The 23,627-nt window shown below is 38.1% G+C and overlaps 1 protein-coding gene across 2 annotated transcripts in view; it reads right to left on the reverse strand.

Annotated features, from left to right (window-relative positions):
- VCL (vinculin) overlaps nt 1-23,627 on the reverse strand; it is a 110,077-nt gene that overhangs the window by 23,713 nt on the left and 62,737 nt on the right. For both annotated transcript variants that reach the window (XM_060643093.3, XM_060643094.3), the window contains exons 3-10: nt 22,464-22,614; nt 22,172-22,280; nt 19,973-20,095; nt 18,220-18,380; nt 10,015-10,105; nt 8,344-8,491; nt 4,384-4,537; nt 3,010-3,185 (exon numbers count right to left, since the gene is read on the reverse strand). In XM_060643093.3, the coding sequence (XP_060499076.1) occupies nt 3,010-3,185; nt 4,384-4,537; nt 8,344-8,491; nt 10,015-10,105; nt 18,220-18,380; nt 19,973-20,095; nt 22,172-22,280; nt 22,464-22,614 (1,113 nt within the window). The remainder of the gene's footprint in view (nt 1-3,009; nt 3,186-4,383; nt 4,538-8,343; nt 8,492-10,014; nt 10,106-18,219; nt 18,381-19,972; nt 20,096-22,171; nt 22,281-22,463; nt 22,615-23,627) is intronic.

A 23,627-nucleotide genomic window follows, 5' to 3' on the forward strand; every position in this document is an offset into this window, starting at 1 on the left:
GAAAAGGAAAAAAAAAAAGCCATCCTGTCATAGACACTATTTACAGTGAGAGGATTTTAATTGCTACACAAATGCTAATGAGATGCCAAATTGCTAATGATTATTATTAGCTTAGTTTGGAAGGAGAGTGGTTTATTTATTTGGCACTAAAGTAAGAAATTGATCATTTAAATTCAGATTGCATTATCCCAGTTAAAACATTAAATATGAGTTTGAGTCAATCTACCTCAATCAAGCTCAACCATTTGGTTAGCTGAGCTCAATCAAACATCACTAAGTTGGGAGGGGGGGGGGGCGCCTGGATGGCTCAGTAGGTTGAGGATCCGACTTCGACTCGGGTCATGATCTCATGGTCTGTGAGTTCAAGCCCTGTGTCAGGCTCTGTGCTGACAGCTCAGAGCCTGGAGCCTGCTTTGAATTCTGTGTGTCTCTCTCTCCCTCTGCCCCTCCCCACTCGTGCTCACGCACACGCGCACGCTCATTCTCTCTCTCAAAAATAAACATTAAAAAAAAAAAAATCACTACATTGGCTGACCCCTCAGTTGACCATCAAGGAAAACACTAGTTCCCTCAGGGATTAGGTGGGCCCAAGTAGCCATGTATGTTGTATAGCAGTAGTTGAAGCAGTTACAGTACTAGTTATAGAACTAGTAGTAAGTAGTACAATTTTTTGAGTCCCAACTCTGATAGTAAATAGCACTCTTATGTTATTTAATCCTCATGACAAACCTAAGAGGTAGATACCAGTATTATCCCCATTATTCAAAAAGCAAAAGTGAGGTACCAAAAGGTTGGATAACTTACCCAAGATCCTATCACTTACTTTGGTGGACTAGGGATTCAAACCCAGGCACTATGACTTCAGAGTCCTCACTCTTAGCTACTTACATTGGTATCAAAATAATTCTCCAATTCTTGCCATAACCGATTGAACTGGTTATCTAACTCAAAGACAACATGAACACAGTCAAGCAAGGAACCTAATTCCAGTGTGCATAAAAGTCATCTGGGATCTTAGTTTTAAATGCACCACCAGAAGAGATTATGATTAAGTACACCCCACTGCAAACACAGTGGGGTCCAGGCTATACATTTTCCACAAGATTCCCAGGTGGTTCTGAGGTATGTTGTCCTTGGCCCATGCTTCAAAAACACTGCATAGTCAACTAGTGGTGGGTCTGGAACTAGAAAGCCTGGGACATGGTAGGGCAAAGCTAGACAAAGAACCCAAATAAACAAAATCAACACACAGACTGAAGCAGACAGCATGCCATACAGCTACTAATAAACAGAGGGAGTAGTTTCCAGTTGCCACCAGACCTGGCCATACTTCAAACTATTAAGTTCCATTAGACATTAGATGCCACTACACATTTCTGACCTCCACTTTTTCTTGAGTTTCTTGTAACCAAATACAGAAATAAAAAGAGAAGCACAATTATGTATCACAAAGGGAGATTTCTGCCCCCAAAACCCTACTCCAAAGACTTCAGATTCTAACCATTATGAACATATAAAAAATATAACACATTTTATTTCTCAAGTCCACCTAGAGAAAACTTCAGGTTAATCTTATCTGCCTCACCTGTAAAAATGAAAATGTTAGCCTACCAGCCAGAACAACTAATTTAGATATTCTCTGAAGAACTTCTTTGTGATTTTAAATTTCAGTACCTTCTCCATTATAAAGCTGGACAAAGAAGGTATTTACTTTGGTTCTGATCGTGGCTACTCCCACTGTCAGGAAGCTATGGATATGTATATGTTATACTAATAAGTTATGATGGCATATGACCACACAGGAAGGTTTGCTGTTCTCACCATTAGCATCAATTCTCTCTTCATCATTAAGAAACATTAATGAGTGCCTGATATGTATATGGAATCGTGTTCTGGTCCTTAAAACAGTTTCTCCTTTGAGTATTTTAAACTAGTGATAATGTAAACAGATTATATTAATGGGTTAATATTAACAAACATAGACCTAACTGTATAGACATTATATTTTACAATGATCAAATTATTTTCTCTACCTAAACAACTCAAGATTTGGGGTATAAAACAGTGATTCCCAAATGATCAACCTTGATATATAATCAAACTTGAGCTGCTAAGTTGGTCTCTATCACAACCTCCTGCCTAAAGTATGTTTACCCTGCTCCCACCCATCTCCTATTCATGGTAGGCAGGAGTGTGCTTTCTTAGCCAGTATTGTCCTCTTGGTCAATACAAGACTTGAAAGAATTCTAAAGTACAAGTCACTGAGACAAGGTTAGGTACTCTCCCACGGAAGAACAGGAAATGAAACATGCAAGTTAAATGAAAAGCCAAATCTCACAAGATACTTGACTATGGTTATCCCTGAAGAAGTGGCTGGAGGCCTGAGGTGGAGAAGAAGCGACTTTTGTCCTCTTTTTTAATGTTCTTTTAGCAGTTTGTTTAAGAGAGAAAAATACTGATCAAAGGAACAAAGCAACACCTCTTTATATAATCAAAGTAGAAGCCATGAAAGCCTTTAAAAGCAGTAGCTGTGGTGAGGACATTGTATTTAAGGATGTTTTATAACTGTTACATAAGAAATAACATTGCTGGGGAGAGAAGAAAGCATCTTCTTATGCCTCCTCCCCCTCCCCCCTGTCCACAGTCCACAGTATCTTTTCTTAGATAGCCACAAATATTTCCCTCTTGTGCCTGGGAAACAGTTATGCCACAAACATGATATAGCAGGAAAAGTCCTAGCTTAGAAATAAAAAGTGGATCTCAAAAAAGGAGTTCTTAGCATCCTAAATACATTAATTTAAAACCATGCGATCAGCAATAAACCATTAAACCTCAGTTATGTCAATAATAAAACAGAAGTAATACCTGACCTAGCCATGTCACACAGAATCAACAAGAATACAGTGAAAGAGCATCACATGTGCATTTAACCTATAGCATTCAACTATATATGCACTTGGGGGAAAAAAGAGAGAGATTAAAAGGCAATGTCAGAAGTTAAATACATACTGTCTTCGTAGATCTGCTAATTTAGAAGTCAGAGCAGATATTTCCCCAAGAGAACGTAGAATGTCATCTCTCTCTTTAGGATCATCACATAATTCTGCTATTTTCCGAGCTTCAGCCAAAGCCCCTCGAATCTGTTCTTCTCCTTCTGGTCCACCATTTGGATCTGCAAGCCAATTCTAAACACATAAAAATGGAAAAAAAGCACACTGTGATCTCCTCATAAACCACATTTCATTCAACTGACAAGGCCATCAGAAATATTTCAAAAGTAATCACAAGGCACACCAGTGATCGCTTTTACAATGTTGATTCTTACTGTTTTAAACAGGTTCTTAGCTCGGGCAAAATCAAATCAATCCTCCATCTTCTTAAAAGTGATTTTTTTCCTTCCCCATCAGAGTAAGTATCTTCAGCGGCGACTGGGTGGCTCAGTCAGTTAAGCGTCCAACTTTGGCTCAGGTCATGATCTCATGGTTCATGGGTTTGAGCCCCACATCGGGCCCTGTGCTGAAAGCTCAGGGCCTGGAACCTGCTTCAGATTCTGTGTCTCCCCCTCTCTCTCTGCCCCTCCCTCTCTCTCACTCTGTCTCTGTCTCTCAAAAATAAACGTTAAAATTTTTAATAAAAATAAATTTTAAAAAAGAGAATCTTCACAAGCGTATCTTTGCTTTAATCACACCTTACTAATTCTTCAATTTCTCAAACATTTGTTTCTCTGTGAACTGCTTGAAAATCATTTTACAGGAGAGTGGCATCAGAAAACTTTAACCCTTTAACATTGCTATGACCAAATACAGTTGTGAATTCTAAGATGAAGAAAAGCTTTTATATACTGTGATATATACCAGGAACTAGAATTTTCTTAGTGCTCAGAGTACTTTCTCTTTTTTTTTTTTTTTTTAAATTTTTTCATTTTAGAGAGAGAGAGAGCACACATGCACAAGCAGGGTACAGGGGCAGAGGGAGGAAGAGAGAGAGAGAGAGAGAAAGAAACCCAGGCGGGCTCCACACTCAGCGCAGAGCCCAATGCAGGGCTCAATCCCACACCCCTGGGATCATCACCTGAGCCAAAATCAAGAGTCAGACACTCAACCGACTGAGCCCCCCAGATCCCCCCAGAGTACTTCCTTTAATCAAAGTATTCAAAATTAAGATCTCTATTTCAAAATAGAGTTAACATGAGTCTAAACCTGTGGTAGTAGAGGAAGTGTTAACATTGGTAATTGCTGGGAATCAGTCATCACTTAGAAACACCCATTATCTACCCATCTATATATATATGGGGGGGCGGGGGGAGGGAGAGAGAGAGATGCAGGATAATTATGGAACCTTTCTCTTTTATTTCCCATCCCTCCTTAAAACCATCATTACTACCTGAGCAGCATCGATCTTCTTGGCAATGCTCTGCTTTGAGTTGGTCATAGCTTCCAGCTTGCGAGCTGCATTTTCCACTTTGGCTGTTAGCACATCCAGACCCTGAGATACCTGCTGGGCCTTCTGCATGGCCACTGGCGAGGCTCCTTGTCCTCTGCTCAAAACAGATGTTGTCATTGTACTCTCTCAAATACTTACTGGCAAAATATCATGAGAAGCACTAATATGTCATTTTTGTTAACATGCTTGTCTTTTTCCTTTCCCCTACTACATCTGGGATAGCACAAGAAAACAGAAGAGATAAAGCAAAACACCCAAACCATCCACTTTCTCCTTTGGCTTTTAAAAATATGCATTAGCTTCCTGGAACAGCATAACCACTTTAGAGACCAGCCTGCAAATTTCAATAATAATGATTCTCCTTTTGATGGTGATTACATAATCAAGTCTGAACTTCAGGGGGAAAACGTGCTTGTGATCTTCTTGCTACAAGGGTTTTGTTACCATAGTAATGTGTGCTTTAGAAAAAAAAATCCCATTAGATTGTCTTATTTATGGGCAAGTATACATTGAAAATGTTTCAGGAAGCAGCAAGCACAGTATTACTGAAAGCACATGACACTAGGACCAAGTAGATCTGTGTTCAAATCCTGGCTCCTGGGACCTGTGAACCTTGTTTACAATGGGCTTCAGCTTTGTAACTTATAAAATGAGGGGTGTGCAGGTAACAATACTTGCCCTGCTTACCTAACAGAGTGGCTTCAAGCAAAAAAAAAAAAAACCTTGAAAACACTATGTCAATAAAGTACGAACATATAATTACTACTGTTATTAAATTGTCATGATTATTAAAATGAACCTAATAATAATCTTCAAGTCTACCTTCTACTCCTATGCAATCTATAAATATCAAAACCAGTTGTCACTGAGGTGACAAGAAACTGTTGTTTTCCATCACATTCTTAAAGAACTAATTTTACTATTTTCCTCTCCCAAAAGTGATACACTTCTAAAAATGATGAGCATTATTAGAAACTTGTTTTCTCTTTGTAAGAGACTTTCCAAGTCATAACAAAATACGATTTGCCACATTTTTATAAGCTCATATATTTTTTAAATTTTTTAATGTTTTTTTAGTTTTGAGAGAGACAGAGAGAGCCCAAGCAAGGGAGGGGCAGAGAGAGAGAGAGGGAGACACAGAATCCAAAGCAGGCTCTGTCTGTCAGCACAGAGCCCGACACAGGGCTCGAACCCACAAACCGTGAGATCATGACCTGAGCCAAAATCAAGAGTTGGGCACTTAACCGACTGAGCCACCCAGTCGCCCCTCAGGTATTTTTAATCCACTCGGTCTGGTAAACTCAATGATGGGGTGGCAACTTTATCAGTTGGTATAATGGCATGGCTTATCCTCTTAACCTGAGCTTCTGATTTTAGGATGAACTCCAAAACATCTTTGCTCCCCTTTATAGTAGCATGGATCTGTCATTCATTTATCTATCTTTTCAAATTCATCCTTATTGGGGCACCTGGGTGGCTCAGTCAGTTAAGTGCCCAACTCTTGATTTCGACTCAGGTCATGTTCTTATGATTCGTGAGATCAAGCCCCACTGATAGTGCAAAGCCCGCTTGGGATTCTCTCCCTCTCTCTCTCTCTCTATCTCTCTCTCTCTCTCCCTCTGCCCCACCCCACTCACACACTCTCTCTCAAAATAAATAAAATAAACTTAAAAAAAAAAAAAATTCATCCTTATTTTTCATCTAAACCAATATGTGAAGTAATGAACTCAAATACTATTTATTGCCAGGTATATAAAAGATATATATACCTTTTATTTGTACTTGAGGCTTCCCTTTTATGTGCAGAGGAGTGGAAGACTTTGGGGATTTAATTTGCTTTTTTCCTTCATATCTAGTAATTCATGATGAGAAACCATGTTAGTATAAAAGTCCAATTGTGAAAATGTAAAAATATTGATGGGCTACATAATTTTTCATTCAAAATAAAAAGTTTACTGAGCCCCATGAGAGGAAAAATATATCCTTACAACCTAGAAACCCTAGGTGAAAAGAAGAGTATCAATGAGGAAATTGTTACTGAGTTTCAGCCACTAAAATGTTAAATAGCTAGGCATATTTAAGAAAAGCTAACAGGGGGATAGCTTTCTAATCTTTCATCAGGAAAGGATATTGCAGACTCCAGTGTGAAGAAGACCCAGAGCTCCCTTCCCTGTTCTAGCCTTTTCTCTTTACAGATTTATGGCCGATCCCATACAGCAGCCACCTTGTTCTCTTGCTCAAATTCATCTTTCTCTGAACACATACAACTGTGTATTTGAGAATTCCAAGTGAAAACTGTCTACCACACTGTGAAAAGGCTGCAGACAAAAGAGCCAGCAGTGAGAAATTAGAAGAGCCAAGAATCTTGTCAAACTGCATTGGCATTTCTCCGAATGGGAACAGAACTTCTTTTTGTCCTTTCTGTAAAGTTCCTGTCATGCTCATGACAGGGGAGACTGCTCCACAGCAGGAGAAAAAGGCTCACTGGGTTCAATGAGATCACATTTATTTATGCAGTTCCTTCTCCCCTACAAGGTAGAGATCCTAAACCTGAAACCTCTGGAGTTCCCAGGACTGCAGTGAATCCACGATCCTCGGGAAATTATACATAATACTATAGGGGCAAGTTTATGTGCAACTTTTTACATAAAGATTAATGGCTCTCATGAGATTATAAAAATTATTTTGATCCAAAAAAGGTTAAGAAGCACTCCTTTAAGAGCTGTATTCTTGGGGCACCTGGCTAGCTCAGTCGGAAAAGGGTGTGACTCTTCAACTCAGGGTCATAGGTTCAAGTCTCATGTTGCGTGCAGAGATTACAAAAAATAAATAAACTTTAAAAAAACTGTATTCTTTTTTTTTTAATTTTTTTTAATGTTTATTTTTGAGAGGCAGACAGAGACAGAGCATGAGTGAGGGAGTGGCAGAGAGAGAGGGAGACACAGAATCCAAGACAGGCTCTAGGCTCTGAGCTGTCAGCACAGAGCCCGACGTGGGGCTTGAATTTACAGTGAGATCTTGACCTGGGCCGAAATCGGCTGCTTAACCTACTGAGCCACACAGGCACCCCCAAAAAACTGTATTCTTAAGTTTATTCTGTTAATACATTTGAAACCAAGTGTAATGGTGTACAACATGTCAAGGGGTTATTTCTGAGGCCTGTTTGTATGGAGACCCTATATATTCCAATTATCTCAAGATGTTTCATGACTTTCTTGAAGCCAAATTAAACTTCATCTACACTAGTATTTCATATTTCAATTTTTCCTCAATGCTGATATTATAAAAGTCCATAAAAATGAGGATAATCTTTTAGAGCTGCATTAACTCTATGGCTGAGTTTCAAAGAAGCCTATATTATACTGAGTTTTCTTAACAGTAAACTATATAGATTTAGTTTACAGGGGGAAAAGTTCTAACAGTCAAGTCTTAAAGGAAGTAAAAGAATTATGAAACCAAATGAATAATGACGAAATAGAGACTCAAAAGTCTAGAAATAACCAACTTACAGGATAACCTATTTAACTGGATTTTAAAATAACATGAAATAATTCTAGTGTTTTCACTCTTTGTTTCTTTTTACCCATCCTTCATAAAAGATATGGCTACCCATGCCAGACTTCACCACTGTCCCTTATTCTTTCTAAGCCTATGGCTAGAAACTAAGATACCATATTTCTATTTCTATTTCAACCTTGCTACAAAGCATCTGCTACTTTGAAAGTTTATCAAAGGAGAAGTTCACTTCAATCTTGAAAGAATTAATAGAGTATAAAATCTGTGTTGTCCATTAGTCAAAAATAACACAGGGAAATTAGCAGAGACTTGGTCTCTGAATTACTTTGTCAGGAGTGAGATACGATCTGTTACCTAACTTGGGTAAGAGTAGAGCAATTTTACCGGGCTCGGAGTTCAGCCACTTGATCAGTCATCTGCCCCAGCATTTTACAGGTTCCCAGGATCTCTCTGCGTTCTTTGCCTGCACAGAGTTCACCAACTTTTCCAGCTTCATCTAAGATCTGTCTGATGGCCTGCTCACCAGCATCCCCTAAAATAAAGAGATACTCAATATCCTCACTGTTGACATATTAATTATTTAGAAAGGATACTTTACAAGTCATTTCATTCATGAAGGAATGGGTGATTTTTTGAAGACAAGTGAATAGAAGGCAATACATCCGATAGCTAACAGCCAAGCAGTGCCCTTATAAGCAGAGGGTGAGGTTTTAACCACAGATACTTCTAAAAAAAAAATACTTGGAACCATATCCATCTGGAGATGATAAGCAGCTTGTGGTAAGAATACAGATGATGAAAATAAGCTCTACTAATTTAATACTACTTAGCACCTCTAACCTCCATTAGGCTTTTCACATTCATTCAAATATTAATCTAAAACTGAATATTAGATTAGAAAATCCATAAAATCCAGCTCAATAACCCATTTGGGTCTTTACGTAAGTCAAATTTTCTTTCCAATTCTTATTGGCATCATTTAATCTGCTTAATTAAATACTTTTTTGACATAAATGGAAATCTGCCCAATGGGAACTAGAAAGAGAAGAGTTTGGGTTTTTTTTTTTTAATATTTATTCATTTTTGAGAGACAGAGAGCAAGCATGAGTGGGGGAGGGGCAGAGAGAGAGGGAGACACCAAATCAAAGCAGGCTCCAGGCTCTGAGCTGTCAGCACAGAGCCTGACATGGGGTTTGAACTCACGGACCACGAGATCCTGACCCAAGCTGTAGTTGGGTGCTTAACCGACTGAGCCACCCAGACTCCCCTAAAGATAACAGGTGTTTTTTTTTTAAATAATTTTTTTAAGTTTATTTATTTTGAGAAAGACAAAGCAAATGGGGGAGGGGCAGAGAGAGAAGGAGAGAGAGAATCCCAAGCACACTCTGCACTGTCAGCACAGAGCCCAATCTGGGGCTCAATCTCACGAGCCATGAGATCATGACCTGAGCTGAGACCAAGATTTGGGCACTTAACCAACTGAGCTACCCAGATGCCCCAAGACAAGAGTTTTTATTCAGAATAATTACCTTTCTGATTCAAGGAAGAAGTGAGCCAATATTCTGGCAGAGAATGCCCACTTCAGCTTGGTTTATTCCTCCATGATGAGAGGTGATTAGTCTATGCCGTTCATCTTGTTTTTTATTTTTTTTCCAACGTTTTTTATTTATTTTTGGGACAGAGAGAGACAGAGCATGAACGGGGGAGGGTCAGAGAGAGAGGGAGACACAGAATCGGAAACAGGCTCCAGGCTCCGAGCCATCAGCCCAGAGCCTGACGCGGGGCTCGAACTCACGGACCGCGAGATCGTGACCTGGCTGAAGTCGGACGCTTAACCGACTGCGCCACCCAGGCGCCCCTATGCCGTTCATCTTTTTAAGGACCAGTAATGCTTCAATTAGTCAAAACTATCAGAGAATGGAGTATGCCCCTAAATGTTGCAGTAGTTATCTCAGAATTATGAGATTATGGAAAGACCCTCTTTCTTTATTTGTTTGTTTGCTTGACTTTTCGCTTTTTACTGTATCTGTCAGAAAAGTAGAACCAGTGGGTTACCTGGAGAGGCACTGGGATCACGGAGCCAACCCTTGGCCTGGTTCAGTTTGGAGTCTATGGAGGCCAATGCTCTCTTCATGGCTTCAGTGTCCTTTTGAAGAGAAACACCACAATTATTTTCTTTGCAAAAACTGAGATACTATGATACAAAGTAAGACAGAGAAAAAGTTACAGCACTTAACATACAATAGCTAATGTAGTCCTAAAACAGCCTTAAAAATACTCTCATCACACCAGAGTGCTTATTTCTGTCAAAATGCAGCATTGTGCATGCAAATCTTCAGTTAATTCTATTTTGTTTTCTGGTTTCTCTATTGCTAGACTGTGAAAACTGGTAAAATCACTCAAGCCAAAAGATGCTTAATGTCTGCAGCAGGAAAAAGCCCTGTTGTCACATGCCTCATTATCAGCCTTTCCACTCATCTAGCGCAACCCTGGCAAAGCCCTCCCTGCATCAGGGAAGCCTCATTAGCATGTAGCGCCACAAATCACAGTTCTTTTACATCTTGTTTTGAAATACACAAACACTGGATGATGCTTCACTATACTTAATTAATCTGAAAAACTTGGAATTACTGGTTGGAAAAAAACTGAAAATTTTAATCTAGCAATTTAGTTTTAATTCCACAAATAAACCACTGAATGTAATGTAAGAAAAAAGTGTTTTTCTGGCCTTCCCTGCCATCCTCCTCACCCTCCTCATTCTTCGTTCCTTTACCATCCTAACCTGGAAGGAGAGGCAGAATAAAATAAAGCGTGTCTCAATTTATTGCTTACAATCAGGATTCAAAATGGCTAGCATGAAACTACCATAAAATCTCCCAGGATATGGCATGAGAAGCTGAAACAGACTAAAACTATACCTATAGTTTGATGAAGTTTTTAAAATTTCATCAAAGTTTTGCTCTAGGGAACTGGCTCTTAGAGAGTTCATCCATCAAAGCATGGATTTAACCTCTGAAGCTCTGGGCAATGCCCTGAATCCTTAACTTTTTTTCACTTTCCAATCCTGCAAAACATGTTGTATCACCATGTTTCCACACGGGGGCACAAGGAGCATTCCCCCCCCCCCCCCCCAACTTTTAATTCAAACAAGAATTAGTACAGTATACTAATACAGAGTAAGTGCTGACAACGCTCACAGGCCTAAGGTCAGCAGCCTGACCACAGTTTTTCCAAAGTACCTACTCACATTATAAGGACTCTCGGCTTTAGGATTTCTTCCTTCCCCATTTAAACAGATAATGACTGCTCTCCGTTTTAACCCTGGCTATCAAAGACTCTGAATAGCAAATTCTCAGCCACAGCAATGAATGAGAAGTGAACTAAATTACTGAAAAAATGTAAAGAAAATATTTTCTATTTCTAAGTTATTTGGAATTATGGGGCTATCTATCAACAGAAGGCAGAGAGTGTCATGACAGTATTTCGAAATCCATTTGTAATTAGTACAAGCAGACAAATGGCATTTTTTAAGTGCTTTCGTTCTCAATGGCTTAAATATCTGCTCCTCCTCCATCTTGTTCTACGGCAAAGCCTGCCTTTAAAAGTCAGCATTAGCATGATTCCAAATTAGCAAGGCCCAAATCAATACCTGTTTAGAGAGGCTCGGGCAACTCCCAACCTCAGAGAATTAGATAGCCGTTAGTGTCTAATATAAGTTATAGGACTTCATCTGGATACAGAAAAAAAAAAATCACGATCTCTGACCGAGGCAATATGCACACACTCTGAAGAGAAATCATATCCACGTAAAAATACTTCATAACCATTTCCCTAACACACTATGTTTTTAGTGAAATAAAATCAGAGATTTATTGCATTTCAAAAACCTAAATTCACAGGAACAAAGATCACATTTTGTGTGTGTCTACTCTAGCATTAATGGCTACTAGTTTGGGGCTCCCTGGCTGGCTCAGTCAGTAGAGCATGCAACTCTTGATCTCAGGGTTGTGAGTTTGAGCCCACGTTGGGTATGAAGACTACTTAAAAAAAAGATTAAAAAACAAAAGATTAAAAAGATTAATTTGGAAACTAACTTTGAGGATTTCTTGCAAGTCAAGTTGTTTTAGGTATTTCTTCCCTTCATTTCTTTATTGAACCTCAAATTTAAATATAATTTAATTTTACATGAGGCACCTGTGTGGCTCAGGCAGTTAAGTGTCCAACTTTGGCTCAGGTCTGATCTCACCACTGGTAGGTTCAAGCCCCGTGTCAGACTCTGTGCTGACAGCTCAGAGCCTGAAGCCTGCTTCAGATTCTGTGTCTCCCTCGCTTTCTGACCCTCCCCCACTTGCACTCTGTGTGTGTCTTTCTGTCAAAAATAAATAAACATTTAAAAAATAAATAAATATAATTTAATTTTACAAATTAAGAAACAAGGGCTCAGTCCTACAAACCCAACTGATCTCAGGTTTGCTGACATCAAACCCATGAACTTTTTCCTTTTACCAAAAAGAGCTGCCAAAGATTCTACTACTAACCTTATGTTATGCAGGTCCTTGCCTTGTTGATGTTGGCTTGGGTTAATAGTGTCCAGAAAATAAGCTCTAGAAATCAAAATCATAATCCTCACTAACCTAAAGGAGTTATTTTATTCTCCATTGCCCAAAAAAGATTTGAAACATAATGACAAAAAAGTGGCTTTGCTCTACTCAGTACCCTCAAAACTAATTGTTTTTTCCTCCCTAATAAAGCATCAATGACCACCACTCTTGAAGGAGAGAATCTAATTCTCAGGAAGTGAGTAATTGACTCCTGAGTGGAAGATGATGTGGCATCAATAAATTAAAATTCAGAGGTGCTGGTTTTCCCCTAAAAAGCATCTACAGCAAAGTTGAAATGAAGCTGCAATTTTAAACTGGGAATTTCAATTAGTTACCAAAGTTTTTAATAGCCTGAATTTTAGATAATTTTGGTGTTTAAGACAATAACTGAAAGGACCACCTTAAGTTCTTTCTGGAACAGAGCAAGTTTTGAATAAACATTTAAACATATTACATTTTAATGTCATATCTATTAAAATAAAAAATGTCCATGGGAACAAATATTTTGGTCTTCTAAGAAACCCATATATATTTCTTTTGAAGGGCAGTATTTATTATGGAATTAAAAGAATTATCATAAGCAACATAAGAAGTATATTAATATCGAATATGATATAAACCAAGTGACTGAACACCTAGGACCAGAAGTCAATTTTGAGATATATTTATAAAGGGGGAAAATAACCATAACCCTGTGGTCAACCATACTATGTACCACAGAGTTTTCATTAAGCCATGTGAAGCCTAAATACCAAGTACAATCTGGATATTAAATAGAAGGGAAAACAAAAACAAAAACAAACAAAAAAAAACACACCTCATTTGAATATTTTCTCTGCAAAATCTCAAATTTGGGAAAGAGAGAAGTCTCCACCAATTTCTTCTGGTTTTTTTTGTTGTTCTTTTTTTTTTAATGTTTGTTTATTTTTGAGAGAGAGAGAGAGAGAGAGAGAGAGACAGAGCGTGAGCAGGAGGGGCAAAGAGAGAGGAAAACACAGAATCCAAAGCAGGCTCCAGGCTCTGAGCTGTCAGCACAAAGCCTAACGTGGGGCTCAAACTCACGAACTGCAAGATCATGACATTGGGCTGTTAAGATCATGACATGAGCCAAAGTCAGAAGCTCAACTAACTGATCCACGCAGGTCCCCTGTTCTCTCTCTCTCTCTCTTTTTTTAAAGAGTGACTGTTTTTTAAAAAGACCAGATCTAAGTGTGCAACTCTGGGGACAGCTGGCATGTCACCTCCCGCTATGGTCCCTTCTACAGTAAAACTCTTCTGAGTTCAACTTTTAAATGAAAAAACCACGGTGGCTGGGCACTGTCACACACCAGAAAGCAGAGGGACAACCTTAAAAGAACTCCTTTCTGCACACCCTCCCAGGAACTGAAACGCTCCTGAAATGTAATACAAAGTGAGATCTAAAGAACACTGACTAGAACTGAGAACCAGAGCTCCTCCTACAAATAATCAAGAGGAACTGTAGTAGAAAAAGGGAGGTCCTACAATGCCATGTTCCAGAAAATTTGCAGTATGGGACTAAGGACCCCCTCTTGTTCACTGCCCAACCTACTCTCCCTTTTCCCACTGACACTTCCCCTCCCCACCTTTCCCTTCCCACTCTGTTCCATTCCTGGTGGCATTCCCCTCCCCCACCCTTAAATTAGTGTTTTAAACAAAGATGTTTCTGGAAAGCATAGACTGAGCAGAACAAAATTTTACAAACTACATTTAAGTGGTGGGAGAAAGTTGTCTACCCCTGAAATTTCAGAGAAGTTACTCTCCCAGACTTCAGTTCCCCATCTTTGAGAATACCTCCCTATCACCAAAATAAAAAAGAATAGCTTCCCAGCTCTAAAATTCTATGCCACCCTATGTGCACACAATCAGAGGTAGCAACTACAAGATCACTTGGATCAGAAGGGAAATCTCAATTGCTTTAACATTTTGGGCTTTTCTCCTTTTAGAGGGGAGGGGCTAAAATATCATAAATGCCTAATTAACTATTTATCTCAAACTCCAAGAGATAAGTCTTTTATTGTATTTGCTGCTAACATAAAACACTCTAAGATTCCTTAAGAAGCTCCATCATATTGTACACCTGAAACTAATATACCATTATATGTCAACTATATCTCAGTAATAAAAATAAAACACCTATAATGGAATCATTTTAATTAACTGATTCAATCTTAAATCATGTTTCATTTTCATAGTAGACATTCTAATAATAATATAAAAAATCCTCACATACAACCTTATTTTTTCAAAAATGATATAAAAATCAACCCTTAAATCTCAATGGTCTGTATTTAACAGCAAGTATTATAGGATCACATGTTCTAACCACTATTTCCTTCTTTGGTAGGATAAAGTAATCTTCGGTGTAAGACATCTGAGTCAGTCACTACATTTACTCACGACCAGCCTAGACCCACAGAAGGAGATCCACTACAAGAACTAGTTCTGAATAATAGCATCTAATGACTCAAGGAGCAGTTGTGGGAGCGCCTATGTAGGGCTCAAAAACTCTTAGCTTTTAAAATTTTTCTCACTTCCTCTTGATTCTCAGCATGCATCAACAAACAAGTAACATAAATACAAAAAAAAAAAAGAGATTAGGTATAAACTGCTAAATTTACAAAGGGTAGGATTATGATTGTGTTTAATTCACAAATTCTTTTGCTTCACAATGTATACTAAATTAATTTTTAATGATCACTATGACTGTTGATTTCAGGAGGGGAAAATTTTTACTTTCAAAATAAAATAAAGTGTTTAAAGTGAAAGTAGTTTTAAATTTGTAAATCTGTAATTTGAAGGTAGGTATAAAAGGTAAAATAATTAGCTATCGCATTGCCTCTTTAAAAACTTATTTGGCAAGACGCACTTTTACCAAGAATTTTTTCCACTTACTTTCTTCCCCCACTTTTCTAGAGGAACCATCACTTTCCAGGAGAAAACTGCACCAATGGGGAAGCATGAAACAAGTATGGTAAGACAAAGTTAATTCTTTATTGGCAGGGTCGAGAGGAGGTAAAAGATATATGTAAATAGAATGAGGAGCCAGTGGTCAAAGACAGACATAAGGTCTGATTAACTCACTGCTTACAGCTGAGCAATGAAAGATGCATAATGCTACCAAACTAAAAAAATAACCAAAATTCTAGTTACCAATTTCCATTCTCAAGGTGAAATTTTTTTTTCTAAGCGTTCTTGCAACTAATAGAAACAATCAAACTTAAGGGGTAGGGCGAAGTAGAGTGAATGGGGATGGGGTTGGAAGTAAGATTTGTCATGTACATCTTTTTATAGCATTTTGATTTTTGAACCAGGTAAATGTATAACAAAAGCAAAATGAGATTTAAAAATAAACATTTCTTGTTCATTCTGATGTGATTATATACTTGAGCTTCTTTCAGGTGAACTAATTTTATTTACTTTCTTTCATTCTGATAGTTGGATAGTACTCTAACAGTCTGGTTCCTTCCAGATCAGCATAAGACTAAAACATCTACAAGAATGTACACAGTGGGGACCAGGTCTGTTTCCCTTGTATATTTCCCCAAGTGCCTAATCCTTGTCCTGAAAAACTCCACTGACCACATTTAAAAAAAAAAAAAGAAGCATCTCTCAATGGAACTTGCACAAAATAAAGCTTAATAACACTTATTAACTAAATGATGGATAACTTTTCCCTTCCAAAAATAGAAAACCATTAAAGTCGTAATGCCTGCTCCTCTTTTTTGCTATTTCTCATCTGCTAGAAGCAAAGGAGAGAGAATAAGGAAAGAGATTAGATTAGGGGACCATGAGGTGATGGAGAACTATGGCTGATTCACAGCTTAGCAGGACATGCAGTGAACCACGAACTGAAGTTAGGAAAAACTTTAGATACACTTAACTTTTTCCCTTTAGATTTTGAAGGCTAGGATTATTGTGAAGGGCAGGTGCCCCATCTAAACTCCTTAGCCTACCCATTTCCATTATGGTTAAAATCTCAGCGACACATCTCCTAAAGCAAAATTCCGGAGCCTGCAAAGAAGACTGGTAGCAAATGCAAATACAGTGATGGCATCTGCTAGAAGTTTCCTTTCCTAAGAGCAGGGTCCACAGGTAACTTGGAGGTCACCCGGCTACTTGGAGAAACTTGCCCCTCAAATGAAGTCAGTAGGAATGACCAGGCCAAAACAGTTCTCAGGAGCCTGTTCAAAAAGATGAAAGCACCCACCAAACACAGAAAGTCTGATATCCCATAGTAATGTATTTTCTTTTGCTTTCCCCAAAGAAATAGCTCAATACGAGCCAGAGTCAGTCTGCCAGACACAGCCCCAAGTCCCAGATTAAACCACATTCTGACGCACATTCGGACACAGTGTTACACACCGGCACACGGAATAAGGCACGGCACACAGCACGAGAAAACCTCACAGACATGCTTTTTCTCTTTTTAAGCGAAAAAGAAACTAGAGGGCAAGAGAAAGCTTACCTTCTAAATGTGAGAAAAAGAATAAAACAAACAAGAGAACAAAAAAAAAGATGCATAAAGAAGTCATAACAGGGAAGTGAAAGTTGTCAAATATGCAAAAGCAAAATTAAGTAAAATATCAAAGACTTAAAATGATTTCACCATATAGATTTAAAATACAGTCTTAGAACTTGTTCAAGAGCTTTGTGCCTCTGTAAACAAATCCATAGTTAAGATAAGCTAATTTCCTTCTGCATATTTAGATTCACTTTCTGGGCAACAAGAGAGAGGGCTGGTGATTTTAAGACCGCAGCTTTGACCTTACCTTATAGGTGTCCTGGAGGATAAACACAGCCCTACTGCGCACCCAGTGGAAGTCATATTACAAATCCCCTCTTTGCTACTAGCCTGCTGGGGGCTCTGGAAACACCATCTGAGTCACACGTGGGGAAACTGGATCCTGGAGTGTGTTTCCTCCACTGCTTGTATTTTGGGCTCTACCCAGGAAAGCGTAAACCCAAGTGCCCCTATTCTCCCAGAGAGTCACTAGACAGGGAGAAGCAGACCACAGTAGCAGCAACACAAGACCACCGCGACTAGGCTCTAGAAGAAATCCACCAACTCTTTTGGAGTCCAGGAAGAAATTCTAGATAAAGGGTGAATAGGACCCTCAAACGAGGTTTTCACGAATGTGCAAACTAATATTTTAATTAAGCTTTCCTTAAGGAAAATGGTATGCTGAAGGGACACACCTAGAAATGCCAACAGTTTCCTCTGTAGATTTCTTAGTTCAAAGGTTGGTTAAGGAAAAGTTTCCATAAAATTCAGTCACAGGCATATTCTGTATCTTACTTAGTCACCTAGCAACAACCACCCACATAAAAAGGGAGGGTTCCCACCCAGGGGAGTAGACACCACATCAGAATTCCTCCACCAGACCAGCGAGGGTCCAGCTTAAAGAAAAAACTACACATCTGAGCCTTCAACTGGCCATTCACCCCACATACCCATTTCTTTGTTCTAGTCTGGGGCAAAGTAAATTTGCAAAAGCAGCAAGTAACCCATGAAACCCATGAAGAGTGAAGTAGAAATTATTTCATAAAATCTGAGTACTCTTACGCCACCCACAATTACAAGATAAAATGTGAGGGGAGAATTCAGGAGTTTTCTTATTTCCCCTCTGAGAACACACACCTTGCTGGCCCAGGCATCTTCATCCCAAGAAGTGAGTTGTAATACACGGATGATCTCATTAATTTCAGCACTCATCTTTTCTACAGTAAAATTGCGATTTTTCAAAGCTTCTTCTATTCCTTGGTTTTTTGAATTTTTAGTTGTTACAAAAATCTTCATAGCTGTAAAAATAAATGATCAGACACTAAGCTTAGAATTTAATCTTGCTGTATGACAACATTCACACAAGATATTCCATATTTTAGTACATGTTTTGGGTTTCTAAGATCTTAAAAAGAATATATTAGTTTGGCTCAGTTGATGGAACGTGAGACTCTTGATCTCGGGTTGTGTGTTTGAGGCTTACATTAGGCGTAGACATACCTTAAAAAAATAAAATCTTAAAAAAAAGAATACATTAAAAACAAAACAAAACAAACAAACAAAACACTGAAGGCTGCCAATGAAGTTCCAATATCAGCAACCTTAAGGTACAAGACATCACTACAAATGATCAGGGAGCTAATCTGACATGCATATATAGATGACCTATAATCCCAAAATGTCCAATATCCTTCTAAATCAGTTATCATCACAGCCCTAACACTGTGCCCCATCTAATGCACACCCAATAGGACAAGACAAAAATAGTCAGTACAACTGTAACTGGAGTATGCTCCTGCACCCAATCCTAATGAAGATCCCAAAATACTGAGTTTATCTTTCAGAGTTTCTCTCAACATGTAGTAGGAACCTTTTAACCCCCGAAAGTACAAGAAAGTACTGATAATTTGAAGCACTAGAGAAAGAGAATATCTTCCCATAAAATAACTAAAATTGTGAAGACAAAGACTAACCAACACTTTATTGAGTTACCCAGATCAGAAAGAAATCTTGCTCCCAAAACTCTTCTATCACATGGAACAGCTGGCCTCAAAAACATTTCCCATGGAGATGGTAAGATTCTACTCACAAATGTTTTGTTTTCTGGTTCATATAAGGGCTTTCTGAGCTCTTACATTCACCTCTCCTTTTTTAGCTACTACCTGAAATGCCAAAGCAGGAAGGCAGGATCTGGGGGTGCCAGGACATGCCCTACAAGATTTTGAAAATAGGAAACAAAACAAAACAAAAAAAAAAGACAGACTATAGAGCTGCCCTCTGACAGTTAAACTAACCCTTAACTTGACTAAGATAACTTATGTGAACCATGAGGTATCTGGTACATACTACACACCCAATGAGTGTAGCTCCCTCTTGCTAGCTGAGACAGCAGCCACCATGTTTGCATTTCTGGGCTCTACCCAGTGGAAAAGAAGTCCCATCTGGTACACTAGCTCTGTACAGTTCAATTTATTTTAGGAAAAACTGTGGACTTTGGGTTCACTTCTTTGTCATATAGTACTCTATAATATCCATTCCAGCTAATTCTTTTTTCATAACACAAATAAAAGTGTCAATATTCATATGCCCATAACTAAAGTTTCTAGACATTCTACCTCCTAGAAAAGGAGCCTAGTAGAACTATGAGAACAGAGCTGGGCAACAGGAAAGGCAGCTTCAAACAAAGAGTAGGAGAAGGAGGACATTACAGAAGATGAATACTGGTTCTTAGCCAATCAGCTACAGCCATCAAGTAACACCCAATCTATCAGGTCTCATTTTTACCCAGCCTGAAGGACATGCAACCGAGCAGCAAAAGAAAATGAGCTTCAGGAGTTTAGAATATAGTGACTTTTTTTTTCCTGTAAGATAATGTATAGGCAGAAAATACCTGAAATGAGAACTGGCAGCAACTCTTTCACAGTGTTCATGGAGTTCACCAACATCACTCGGTGCTCCTGGTGAGTCAGTTCCTGCTGCCTTTCATCAATCATCTTGGCCATCTTTGTCATTCCTGGGGCATAAGGAATAAATTGTGCAGGGTGAGTCATGAAACGATCCAGATTCACTTTCTGAGCCTAGATCCATTACGAATGACTACAAAAGTCCAAACTGATTGTCGGCTTATTTAAACAACAGATACTGTCACTGAACTGTAGCATTTTTGATAAAAATTTTTCAGGGCAGCTGTAACAATGCAACTTTATTCATTTCATTAAAAGTAATTTGTTAAATGTAAATCCAAACTATGACATAATTTTCACATGGTTGACATATAAAATATATTATATCTATATATTATAAATAATATAAATAATATATATTATAAATAATATAAATAATATATAATATAATGTATAATTATAACATAAATAATATATTATATGTATATAAAATATAAAAACGTATTTGTGAAAAACAAATATGTATTTGCAAAAAATGAATAAAAATATTTTGCCTGGTTACTACACATACCAGGTTCACATAATGTATCTGGCCACTGCACGTATGTAAGAATGACATGCAAAAAAAAAAAAAAAAAAAAAAAGAATGACATGCAAGCTGAGGCACCTGGGTGGCTCAGTCAGCTGAGCGTATGACTTTGGCTCAGGTCATGACCCCGCAGTTAGTGAGTTCGAGCCCCACATCAGGCTCTGTGCTGACAGCTCAAGGTCTGGAGCCTGCTTCTGGATTCTCCCTCTCTCTGCCCCTCCCCTGCTCATGCTCTCTCTCTCTCTCTCTCTCTCTCTCAAAAGTAAAAACATTAAAAAAAAAAAAAAATAGTAAAAAAAAAAAAAAATCTCATGCGAGCTTAGTACTGAGAATCTAGTGGCTGAAAAAATCTTAAGAATTACAATAATGTGTTTTGTTTTCATCTTTATATTTTCTGTACTTTCCGATTTGTCCAAAATAAGCATGTACTATTTTTATAATTAGAAACAAATAGAAATATTATAAAAATAATTATACTAAGGACAGCAATCAAAAGCATCTGGTGTTTTGGAACCGGCCTGCTAGCACTTTTTGTTTACTTTGGTTATTATTCAAAGGTGCTATGTGATTCTCTCAAGCTTTGGTTTTCAAACTGCTCTTAAGATTTCTTAAGTAGTTTCACAGATCATCAAAGGATACCAAAGAGGGGTAGGAAAGGAGGGGTTGCCCCTGCCTCATTCAGAATAGTTCCATTTTTGTCTTTTATATGTTGGGATTCCGTGTAAGATTTTATTTGAAGAAATAAACTTTATTTTCCCAGTGCTATGGGAAAGTTTAAAGAATACTGCTCTAAAGGCATTTCCTGGTGATCTTCAAAGATGGCTCAGAGAAAGTCTTAACTGCCATAAGTTTACAGAATGACTATATCGGAACCTCATGAACACACTGTGAATTAAAAATCATTTCACCTAAGGCAAAAGACTCTTATGAGGTGGTATGTGATCTTTACTACTGATAAGTTGAACATCTGAGGTTGTCCTGTCATTGGTCTCAATCATACTTTAAGGACCCTCAAGTTCATGTTATATGCCTATAACAGAAAAAGCTGGTATCTGTTCATGTATTTTGAATATTCAATTCTCAGGTGACTAAACAATCATTTCAAAATGAGACTTAGTCACAGTAGCTCTTCTCTTCTTCCAGGTCTGATTATATTATGCAGCCTCGGGCTAGGGCATGAATCCATAATAGTAGGCAGGCTAATTAACAAGATACGAGGTCATTAAGAGCTACAGGCCAGCTGGCAGACAGTGAAGGAATGCTGTATAATATGGAATGGAGGGGTCAGAATTCAGGGTGGCCTTAAGCATTACAGTAATAGAAAAGTATTTCCTATATTCTCCAGCAACATTTACAATGTCTAGTTTAATTCATTAGGCAGGGCCAGGATTTGTAGAAAGCAGATTCAGCTTTCAGAGACAATGATATCTCCTCAGTAGAAACACAGTGTCAGCTCCATCAGCAGAGTACAGATACCTCAAAACCCAACGTGTCATGACTAATCTTGGGCAAAAAGCAGGAGGGAGTACTCCTTTCACCTTGATCAAACTGGACAATCTCTCAAAACTCTTTATTATAAAAACTGGACATGACTAACCTGGTCCAAGATTCTTTGTGTAAGTGACCAAATCTTCCATAGTTTCCACCACCTCTGCCACTGTAAGATATTCCAAAATTCCTTTGCAAACTCTAATAATTTTACGAACCTGAAAATAGATTTCATATTTTAGTCAAATGAGTGAACAATAAGTAGAAAACATGCTAATTCAGATGTGTAGCTCTTCGACATCTTCCCATCCTCAACAATCATCAATCCTCCATTATTACCTTTAAGACTATCTTTAAGACTTTTGCCTGGAAGAGGTCTGCATGGGCCTCAGATTGCCTACCTCAGCCTCATCGAAGGTGAGGAGCAGGTCTGATGTGCCTGAAAGGATGCCCCTTGACCCATCGATAAGATAATCTCGAGCAGGCACCGAGTAAGGATCTGATTGAAGCATCTGGGCTGCCTGAACAAGCTTGGTACAAGCATTCTCCACCCTGCGGGGAGGAACTTGGAGTTAATTCACTGGCAGAACCAAACAGAAGAATATCACGTGGAATGCAAAGAATGAAGGGACATATCCACATTTTTTTACTGCATGGAAAATTGCCAAGACCAATTTACAATAGGATTTTAAGATTTTAACTTTTAAAATCTACAATTAAGGGGGTACATCCATCCATCCATTCATTCATTCACACATTCACTCATTCACTTCACTAAGCCCTTGTTCTTTGTTATTTCCTGGCAACAAAAAATGATGACAAAATGTTTTAGACCTTTCAGTTTAGGTTGCTATATATCTCTGCAACTCCTTTGTTTCCTTCTTCCTCACCCCATAGACACTGCCGTTAAAAGACACCACACAAAGAATGAAAATCCTTAACAACAGTTTCAGATTTAATATCTGAAAGTAAATTAAAATGCCAAAGCACTGTGTTAAATGAAATTTAATAATCAGATAACACAAAGGATTAGGAGGAAACAAAAAGTATGAAGTAATGCATAAATTCTCATTCATCTAGCTAAAAGGATTTGACAAATCCACTGGACTGTTTGAAAAGAGCCCTCTAACACTATGTTGTTAATTAAAAGGCCACTAGCATTAATAACCGAGCCATTTATTGATAGTTTAATATTAAAACAGTTCAATAACATAGACAACCTGATCATACAGAATAAATGAATGAATGAATGAATGAATGAAATCAATGAAGAACAGAGCCTCATTGATGTGGCTTTGGATCACTCTTAGAGGCCTGGTTGTTTACTGTTCCTTTTTAACTTTTAAATTAAATCTTTAATTTAACTTTAAGTTATATAGAATATGTATAGTCCTATATATGAAAGACAGTGAAAAATCACCTTCTTTCCACTATCTCCCAGACATTCAAATTCCATCTACTTGCAATTAATGTTACAAGTTTCCTCTGTATTCTTTAAAATAAAACATTTATGCATCTAGAAACAAAGACAGGCTTCTACTTTTTTATACAAATAGGATCATACT

Source organism: Panthera onca, chromosome D2, assembly GCF_046562875.1.
Source record: "Panthera onca isolate mPanOnc1 chromosome D2, mPanOnc1 haplotype 2, whole genome shotgun sequence".
Taxonomy (NCBI): Eukaryota; Metazoa; Chordata; class Mammalia; order Carnivora; family Felidae; genus Panthera; species Panthera onca.